We start from the raw sequence: 10,266 nt of genomic DNA on the forward strand, positions 1-10,266 counted from the left end.
AAAAGCTGTTCAAAAAAGATTCAGTTTTGTTTAGTTTGCTTTTTTTCCTCTCGTCCTCTTGCCGAGTGTAGTTCGTGAAATGTTTTTAACAACAAAGCATCCTTATCGTGTTACTAAATTTATAATCAACTGGTTCGCTGATAAAAAAAAATATACTGAGAGACCAAGCATAGTGAAGGACATTTTCTCCCTTGGGTACCCCTGTGTGAACATCACCCTCATGAGCGACTTTCCCAACCCCTCTCCCCTAGTGCCGCTAATTTATCACGCCAACAATTTTGCAACGATTTGAAATTCATCTTCGCCGAGTCTCGGCACAATTTTCTCAGCGCAACAAACAACAAAAGGCTTTTGTTTGAACTTGTGAAGTCGAATTTAACCCACAACAATGGCCCATTTCTTGATACGGAATTCTGCAGTGTAAGTTCTGTTTGGGTGGAAAATAATATTTTAAACAGATGAAAGGATTTATTGTAACTCGCCCATCATCCTGAACAGCAAACAGATGAAGTATTAATACTATACTAATTGGATAATTCAACTGTTTCCAGTCAGGTTTTTATTCCCTTAGAACAGTAAACATACATTGTTTGAGTGCATTTCGTTTATTCCAAGGCTTTTTTGCTTTAATCGTAATATCAAAATAAAATTGGGTATCCCTGACTTTCATTCTATGCACTATCACCGGCTTTTCATTTGTTTGCTGACTCGCGCTTGGTCTTAGCTCATTTGCTATTGTAAGCTTTTCTTCTCATCCAAATAAAAAACATAAAGTTGAAAATGGGAAAACAGATTTGCCACTCGTGTGTGAAAATAGAATTGTGAGGCTCAAAAATTTTAGAAATATGGTTGTTGATTCAGTTACAGCCTATTGACACGACTCCACTGTAAGGCCCTCACCGAAACCTATTCTTAGTCCTGTTTTCTGCTTATCACACCTTTACCGCCCTCTCTCTAACAGGCCCCAATGGGCTGTTTTTAAACTTTAAAAACCTCGACTGAAATTGGTCAGAGAGAGAATAGAAGGCTACCTGAATTTCCGATAATTACGTAAATCTTCGTTACTTTATTCTCTATAAAATTATTGCATAAAAACAGTCGTCGTCTCTTCTGCCGAGATAAACAAATATCCAATCCGTCTTTGAAGTGTTTTTATTATGATTTACCAGATACAGAGGTACAACTCACAATCACATATATTTCTTTTAATCGAGTCATACACCGGTGACTGGTACAGACGCATGATTATGACCTTAAAATAAACCAGAACCTTAAGCCCTAACAACAAGTTTGTGAAGGAAAAAAAATCGCACCTACAGCTAAACTTACACCGATCAATTGACCATATTTCTAATGTTGACTAATAATTTATCAGAATAAACCCAATAGCATGAATTGCAAGTTCAAGCATGGCAGCAGGTTTAGGATGAGGCAGTGCGAACGGAATGCCTAAATCATTTTTCATTTGGACTTGAACTTCTTTCTCCGACTTGCCTTCCTTTTTTGCCAAGTACTTCATCTCGCATGGCGGGTATGATTCCCTTGTTGAAGGCGCAGCTTAACAGTTCATCAACATCTTTGATGTTGGGATATTGACGCATCGCCCACTTGAGATACACCAGGAATTCATTCCAGTCGATGTATCCGTCATTATCCATGTTAATAGCTTGCAAGGCCTTCTGTGTGTCATCGCACATGAAGCATCCAAAGTAAGGAGCCATGAACCCGTTGTAGAAGGAGCAGAACATCAGCTGATCGTCATTTTGTTCTTCTTCCTTGATGTCCCACTCGTTCCATATACTACGAACCTCTTCAATGAGATTTTGGGCGTGTACACTCTCCACATCGGCAATTTTAATGACTTCTGACATCTCCGTGGTGAGTTGTCCTCCTGATTTATCAAACAACATGGCGATGCCGGCTGCACTCGTGTATTCTTCTTTGGTGTTGTTCGTCAGGTCTTCAATCATTTGTTCCTTCATTGCAGCAGCCATTGCATTTGTAAACTGCCTATCCTCACCAAACAGATCTACCAGCTTGTCCAGGATCATGCTCTCGGAAGCAAGTGTACTAATCCTCACCGGGGATTCTTCTCCAAAGAACTCAGCCAGGTCAAAGTCGGTTTCCCCAGCGGTTCCACCTGCGATGCTTCCAAAGTCAAATGCTAAGTCCAGCGCTCTTTCGCCATAGATGACTTGCTTGGGATGGGGTGGAAGGCCAGTGGTGATCTTAGTCACGCTAGATGCAGCATCCCTTAGAGCGGGGCAGTTGTAGCGTTTTAGGACCTTTTTGTTCCCCATTCGGACGAGGTTCATCATCGTGACTGTAGAACATGCGTGACCAAGAGCAGCTCCTTCCTCACAAATGCTTGCCCAGATACCGTTAGCTCCGTTTATAAGGCATTCAAGCTGCACCATTTCCCCAAGAGCCCACTTCTTGTGAACATGAGCCAAGAGGTGTCCAGAAGTCCACCCATGGGAATCCATGATCTTACGTACACCTCGATAATATGACAAATACTCAAGTTAGTATGTAAAGGTTAAATCACATCGCGATCCTTGTGATATTACATAAAGAGGTATTGACGCAGGCCTTAACTTTTACGGCTGGCAAATCTTCAGAGCATGTTCTTACTTTAAACCTGATATGCTCCTTGGATAATTAAGCAATACCATTGCCAAGGACATTAAGACAGAAACAACAACTACAGACAACAACAATAACAACAACAACACGAACAACCAAAGACTGATTTAATGAAAACATTCTGTAGAGAAGTGTATTAACTGCATTGTTTTAACGTTACAATTTGTTTGATGTATAGTTTGTTTCAAGCCCTATGATCACTTATTGATTAATGTTTGTCTCTGGTATGACTCCACCTGTTTTTTCAACATGATCATCTCTTGTCATCCTTGTCGGGACCAGAAGAAATATATCACATACAGGAGTGTCAACTATTTAGTGAGCAAGCTTACCAGCAGTCCAGGCGCCAACCTCCTCTGGTAAAAACTTGCCCGTTGGCTCCTCAAACATGATTCCAAAAGGACGCTCAGCTTCAGGCATGGACGCGATGTAGTCCACAAGACTGAACAGCCGCTCCATTTCATAGACCATGGCGTCCGGAAAGTCTCGTAGATTTACCATGATCTTGGCATCTGGAGACAAATATTTTCGGCTCCATTTGAATCTTTCGGTCAGCAGTGAGAACATGTCCTTCTCGGTGAACTTTTCCCAGTTGATGCTTTTTATGGCCAAATCTATCTCTATGATAGGATTGATCAATCCCTGCTCTTGCATCTTTCTCAGACCCACAGGAATAGTTTTGGTGTCAGGAATACCCTGAGAGACCGACTCGAAAAACTCACTGAATGCAAATAGGTTACCCAGGTCTTCTTTGCCTTCCTCACACTCACGGACGATCTCAGCGACCCAGGAGTCATCCACGCGTGGCATATGAGAATAGGCTGCCACAATCTTGAACTGGAATCCACACTTTCTGACTTCATCGTAAATCTTACGCTTGTTTTCCAGTGTGTGCCCACGAAGCTGACCCACAGTGCTCTCACGAAGTGAGTTGTCCAGCACAATGAGGTCCAGGTCTTTCAGTCTGGCTCGCTTCTTTTTCTCTTGCTCGATGTTATCATTGACTTCCTGTATAAGGTCTTCAAATGGCATGTTGTGGCAGATCTAAATTCTTAAAGAAAAAGAGAAGAAATAAGATATTTAATTCCCACTATTAACTTAAATGTCCACTCAGCTTTATACCAATCTTTAATAATTATTTTATAAACTGAGCTGAACGGTATGAATGTGCGAGAGGACGTTTTGTAAAATACGAGGAGGCGAATCCCTTGCTCTGTTGGTGAGAACATGCATGGAACAACTTACCTAAAAACGAATGTCATGTTAAACACTTTGCGACTGGCAGGTGTAACACCTGGATTCATATTAGATTTTTGATAACGTCAGTGTTGTTTTTCTTCATGTTAAAGTCTGTCATACCCTTTATTTTGTAGACGTTTATTCCTAAATTAGACAAACAGTCATTGGACCGTGTGCTATTAAAAAGTGTGCAGTCAATAAACCATGATATCTTTTGCGTTCCACTTCAGTCACAATTGTATTTTCAGAATCAAGCTAATAATTCAATATGATTTATTATTGTTTTTCATAATGACCTGCAGCAGCAAAAACGTAATCTTTCCACCTCGAAATACTTTTATTTCAGAGAGCAACAACAGTGGTAGGTTGAAACTAAAACATAAATAAGACTTAAATTGACTAATCAAGATAAACAAACTACAAACAAAAAATGAATACAAACGAAACAAAACGGAAAAAACACACTGATAACGTCAAATATACAACTGCAAAATCGAATTACAAAACAGAGAACTGCGCTAAGCGCGACTATAGGTTAAACTAGAATGAAAAGCGATTATGCGTAAAAGAAACTGGCTTTAAATACAAGAGGGCTGCGAAATGACGTGCGGTATGAGAAACGCACGAAAAGGTGTAACTAACGAAGTAAAACGCTGACAAACTTAATAAAAAACACTAACGAGGAGGTGTGAAAAAAATAAAGAGCGAAATAAATGAATACGAATGACACGGAAAATAATCAGCGAGCGCTTAGATCTTGCATAACCTTTAACTGGAGTCTGTTTAGTTAGACAAAAGCGATCATCGCCCCAGGTTTTCGATGCAGAAAGGTGCACCATTTTTTCGCACTGGGTAACAAAACATTACTTTTGTTCCTGCTTTCCCTGTCACTCTTAGGGCCGTATTTACAAACAGAATTCTCTTTAAAATTCTACAGAAGAGCTGTCTCTGTCTGTCTCCTGAGACAATAACGGTCAGAATTCTAAATCCTCCGCTGTTCATATTAAAAGAAACTCTAATCAGAAGACATTCATAGTTTTGAATAGTTTAAATCTTAGCTCAAGCTTCATATTCCATTCATTTTCTGTGACGATTGAATTTTCTAATTTTTGCGATTACTTTTGTTAGCAACGCATATGGATTGCTTCGTCCTGTATCAATCACGGTTGGTTGACCAAAAATTTTAACATCTATACACGCAGTGTTCATTTCCATCTTCGAGTTGAGCGTTTACAAGCGTTATTTATCTGACCAGTGGAAGCATTTGCTTAAAGCCAAATAATAGCAAGAGTGAAAAAAGAAGAGCTTCTAGAACAGAATCACTTGTGTCCCTGCTTATTAACCCCGTTCAAACACGTAAATCAGCCAAATACGGTCGAATGCAACATTCGAACTGAAAGTGTTCCGGCTGATGAGGGGTAGGGAAAGGTGTTACTCTATCAAGACATTCAGAAGGTAGGAAGAAAGAGCTAAGAGAATTAAAAGACGTTATACTTACCGGACTGTTCACTTCACGTCAACCAGTTAAATCAGAAGCAAATGATGCCAGGAAACGTTTCTCAAGTACCTATCAAAACGTGGAAAGTAATTGACCAACAGGGAAAAACAAAAAGGCCTGTCAAATAGCAAGTTGAAGTGGGAGGCAACGTCAACAGACAACAGAGAGCTGGGTGGATATCACGTTTCTGTGTCGTTATCTCCCTCACAAATGAAACTTACGTTCAGCGCTTTTCGAGGCTCAATTACCGCGCTTCTTTCGATGTCGTGAAGACACCAGCTGGTAATCTTTCTTAAAAAAGTAGCTTTTAATATATATTTGTAAAGATTACAAATTATCTCACGAGACTTTCACATGACTTAGGAAAACATGATAGCAGTATGATGACTCATTTCCTCGGGAAATCCCCTGAAAGCCATCATTGACTTCCCTGTTTTCTGAGAATGTCTCGCAATGGAAAATTATAATATAGCGCTAGTCTCCTATAGCATGGAGAAATATACATATGGTTCTATTAAATGTTTCCACTCAGTAATTCCATCAAATGATTTCAAATGAATTCTAAATCCTCCGCCGTTTATATTAAGAGGAACTCTGATCAGAATACAAACATACTTTGGGTCACGTTACAGAATCTTGACTCAAGCTTCATATTCCATTCATTTTCTGTGACGATTGAATTGTCTAATATTCGCGATTGCTTTTTTTTAGCAGCTCATATGGATTGTTTTGTCCTGAATCGACCACCGTTGGTTGACCAAAAATGTTAACATCTTCACACGCAATATTCATTTTCATTTTCGAGCTGAGCGTTTACAAGCGTTCTTTATCTGACCAGTGGAAGCATTTGTTTAAAGCCAAATGATAGAAAAAATGAAAAATAAAAGACATGGAAAGGATTTGAAGCTACCATGAAGAGCTTCCAGAACAGAATCACCTGTGTGCTTATTAACCCCGTTTAAACATGTAAATCAGCCAAATACGATCGAATGCAACATTCGAAACTGGAAGTGTTCCTGTTGATGAGGGGTAAGGAAAGGTGTTATTCTACCAAGACATTCAGAATGTAGGAAGAAAAGCTAAGGAAGAGAATTAAAAGGCGTTTTACTTACTGTCTCGCTATCTCCCTCACAAATGAAACTAAAAGTTCAGCGCTTTTCGGGGCCCAATTGCCGCGCTTCTTTCGACGTCGTGAAAACACCAGCTGCTAATATTCCTTTAGTTTCTTTATTGAAATTAGCTTTTAACATATATTATAATAAAGTTCGGATATAACACGCGGTGTCATTGGTTGAAAGAGCGTGCTCTATGAGAGTATAGAGCATAGAGCTGAGCTAGAGCTGTCACGCCATCTGCCAAACTGTACTATGTTCGACCTTTTCCGGGACTTCCTTTTAGCTTTTTTCCGATAATTGAAAGTGAAATTTCGGAACAAGCGAGCCGGCAAGTAGCAACAGAAGAACCAAATAAAGGTTTGTAAACATACCAGGCGCCGTAATTTACGTTATTAAAACGTGAGTAGATACGAAAATCCTCAAAGGAAAAACAAAATAGACATTCGAGGTTTTAAAGATTGATTCACGCTCAGTAGATTGCAAGCTTACGTACGGAAATAAAAATCAAACACGGCTAACACTCATATAGTATATAAAGTTCAGTGTTCAAAAACAAAACAGAACAAAACAGAAACGATGAAAAATATAACCAAACTGGCATAACTGTTAAAATTCATTCGAATCATGACGGTGTCTGAGCGAATATGATCACGCTGAAGTCCATCGCGGCTCGCTCATCATGGCGATCTCCGGTCATCACAGCAAGCCTCAGAAACTACATCGGCCGCCCTTCAAGTGGAAAAATTAGAGCTTGCTCTGATATCCTTTCCGATGCGTTGAGTGGAAAGTCACATCTGTCACTGCAGCCGAGTTTTTCGGCGCTGTCATCCCGAGCGATCTTCATATTCCGGTGAATTCGGCTGTCGTTCATTAAAAAAACACTCGCCCTGAACAGTTTGTTTTCTACCTTGTCATGTGAAAAAACTTGCGTGTTTTTATGAGCCATAACTCGGCTGAAGTTCACTGAACATTTCAGTTCAAGATTCTGTATTAGAGACTTAAAAACTTCAGGCAAAAGTGTCAAATTCGACCTACCGAACTATTTTAGTTTGTAAACTATCGCAGAAGGTGAACTTTGATGGTTTTTTAACTTTGGTGGTTTGACACTTTTGACAGCTTTAGTCTTGTACAGCCAATCAGATTATTTGAACCATTCTAACAGGGATTCTGATTGGCTTATTGGAGCGTGCTTTATGAGAGTATAGAGCATGCTGACGACACTGTTGTTCGCTTTGGAAATAAAGTTTGTTTTGAAAATTGAAAGTAATGCTCGGGGAATCTAATGGATTCTTTATTATAATTAACAAACAGAGAAGCCTTGACTGTGCTCTGTTCTGTTATAAAGCACTTAGGAAGCGGCTAAAGCACTCAAGAAGTGGGGAGAAACACGAGACGTAGTCGAGTGTTTCTCCCTACATTTCTTTCGTGCTCTAGCCGCTTCCTGCTTGCTTTATAACAGAACAGAGCACAGCCAAAGCTTCTCTATTTGTTAATTTGTAAAGGTCTCGAACATTCTCACGAGACTTTCACATGATTTAGGAGAGCATGACAGCAATGTGATGCCTCATTTCCTCGGCAAATCCCCTAAAAGCCATCACTGACTGACAAATAAGGAAATGGAAATGAGAAGAAGTTGTTTGAGACGCTACACAAATCATATTGCACCTTAGAGAGGTGTCATGAACATTGACTTCCCTGTTTTCTGAGAATGTCTCCCGATGGAAAAATGATGATATAGCGCTAGTCTCCTATAGTATAGAAAAATATATAAAATGATTCTATCAAATGATTCCACTCAATAATTCTATAAAAATATTTCGGTAAGTAATTCCATCAAATGATTTCGTTAAACAATTTCATCAAATGATTTTGTTAAATAATTTCTGTAATATGTAAAGTAATAAAGACAGTTGGCATTTTTGTACGCGATCACTTTGTGATCTTGTACCGCCAACCCCAATATTTCTCTTATAACACCTTGCGACCCAGATGAGAAATTAGACTTGATTGAACATGCCTAGTTTGTTAAAACGGGATCAATAGATCCCGATTCAAACACATTATTGCGCCTCTGCTTGGTGCAATAATGTGCTCGGATATTTGTCCGCGGACATTATTTGTTCCAAGATGCAAACATTTTTTTGAGAGCAAAGCTCGAGGAAAACTGTGAGCTTCGAGAAACATATTAAGTCCAAGGAAAAATATACGTGTATATTTTCCCGCAAAACAGATGCTATTTTGTTTATTATCCTTCAAATATTTTGCAACACGTGGAAAAAACGTTTACGAACAGCTTACTGTTAGCTGCGTTGGGAGTTTTCTTTTTAATGTTCTCTGGTACGACTTAATGAACAAAAAAATACGTTTGCTTTCGTATGTAAGAACCATAGAACACTCTCTCTTCTTGAATTAAATTTTGAAAGAGTAGTATCTTTGGATATCCCCTACTTTTAGCTGGAGAATATTCGGTCACATAATGCCTTTAAATCAATCGTGCGCGAGCAAATATATTTCAAGTGGCTCATAATTTTGCATACTATAGTAACATTTTATTTTCCTTTTTCTTCCGCTGGTTTCAATTGAATATGTTCACGCGGGAACTATTAGTACTCCTCCTCAGGTTTCTTTGTTTCTGCCCCTTTCAGGTTTCTTGGAGGGCGGATAGAGACCTTTAATTAGAAATATAACTTTTTACTTATGGAATTTCTTCAGCTAGAGTTCCATTTAAATGGGCACCTGGAGAGTTTGGATCATAAGGAGCGTCCAGCTGATTTTCGTCATAACATTCTGTCAGTTTTAATTCAAAGAAACGGGACCAAGGAAAGGAAATAAATTCTGAGCAAGACGTGCACACAGCGCCCCTACTATTGTAAAACAAAGCCGTCTCTTGTTTTCACCATGGTTTTCCTTGAATCCAAGAACTGTATGCGTAATAAAGTATTGAGCTGTGTGGAGATCTTACGGCAATTCTGCAGTGTGCAGTGCTTCTTTCTTCTCATTCAGATAAACAACATAAAATTGAAAATGGGAAGACAGTTTTGCCACTCGTGTGTGAAAATAGAATTGTGAAGCTGAAAACTTGCAGAATTATAGCTGTTGATTCAGTTACAGCGTGTTGACATGACTCCACTCTTTTCTTAGTCCTGTTATTTTGCATATTACACCTTTGCCAAACTTACTCTAACTGGCCCCAATTGGGCTGTTTTAAAATTTAAAAGCCTTTACTAAAAGTGGTCAGGGAGAGATGGCTACATGAATTTCTGATAAACACGTGAATCTTCGTTACTTAATTCTTCATAAAAATATCGAACAAAAACAGTCGTCGTCTCTTCTGCCGGGATAAACATATCCAATCCGTCTTTGAAGTGTTTTTACTATGATTTACCAGATACAGAAGTATCACTCACAATCACGTATATTTATTTTAATCGAGCGATACACCAGTGACTAGTACAGACGCGTGATTATGACCTTAAAATAAACGTGAACCTTAAGCCCTAACAACAAGTTTGCGAAGGAAAAATCGCACCTAGAGCTAAACTTATACCGATCAATTCACCATATTTCCAATGTCGACTGATAATATATTTAAATAAACCCAATGACATGAATTGCAAGTTTAAGCATGGCAGCAGGTTTGAGACTTGAACTTCTTTCCCCGACTGGCTTTCCCTTTTCTGCTAAGTACTTCATCTCGCATGGCGGGTATGACTCCCTTGTTAAAGGCGACACTTAACAGTTCATCGACGTCTTTGATGTTGGGATATT

At 39.1% G+C, this 10,266-nt stretch overlaps 2 protein-coding genes across 6 annotated transcripts in view; both read right to left on the reverse strand.

Moving 5' to 3' along the window:
• Positions 1–1,137: 1,137 nt before the first annotated feature.
• Positions 1,138–6,620, reverse strand: LOC113686331 (uncharacterized). Of its 3 annotated transcripts, XM_089211900.1 has the most exons (5): positions 6,496–6,620; positions 5,384–5,452; positions 4,182–4,257; positions 2,979–3,697; positions 1,138–2,500 (listed from the first exon to the last, which is right to left on the reverse strand). In XM_089211900.1, the coding sequence occupies exons 4-5, from the start codon at positions 3,676–3,678 to the stop codon at positions 1,455–1,457; spliced, it is 1,746 nt and encodes a 581-aa protein (XP_089068026.1). In that variant the 5' UTR covers positions 3,679–3,697; positions 4,182–4,257; positions 5,384–5,452; positions 6,496–6,620; the 3' UTR covers positions 1,138–1,454. The 3 variants fall into 3 exon arrangements, with proteins under 3 accessions (XP_089068026.1, XP_089068024.1, XP_089068025.1); XM_089211898.1 differs by lacking the exon at positions 4,182–4,257; XM_089211899.1 differs by lacking the exons at positions 4,182–4,257; positions 6,496–6,620 and adding an exon at positions 5,605–5,686.
• A 3,287-nt stretch (positions 6,621–9,907) lies between these two features.
• LOC149043303 (uncharacterized) overlaps positions 9,908–10,266 on the reverse strand; it is a 12,604-nt gene continuing 12,245 nt past the window's right edge. For all 3 annotated transcript variants that reach the window (XM_089211903.1, XM_089211902.1, XM_089211901.1), the window contains one exon: positions 9,908–10,266. This exon is cut by the window's right edge and continues 906 nt beyond it. In XM_089211903.1, coding sequence (XP_089068029.1) covers positions 10,118–10,266 — 149 coding nt within the window. In that variant the 3' untranslated portion in view covers positions 9,908–10,117.

This window comes from Pocillopora damicornis, chromosome 7, assembly GCF_964200805.1.
Source record: "Pocillopora damicornis chromosome 7, jaPocDami1.2, whole genome shotgun sequence".
Taxonomy (NCBI): Eukaryota; Metazoa; Cnidaria; class Anthozoa; order Scleractinia; family Pocilloporidae; genus Pocillopora; species Pocillopora damicornis.

What these genes read in the sequence shown, in the direction of transcription:
- LOC113686331 (XM_089211898.1), bottom strand. Translation starts at nt 3,678, where the DNA reads ATGCCATTTGAAGACCTTATACAGGAAGTCAATGATAACATCGAGCAA. An exon ending in GGTTGGCGCCTGGACTGCTG is followed by an intron (nt 2,501 to 2,978) that starts GTAAGCTTGCTC and finishes CATATTATCGAG; the next exon opens with GTGTACGTAAGATCATGGAT.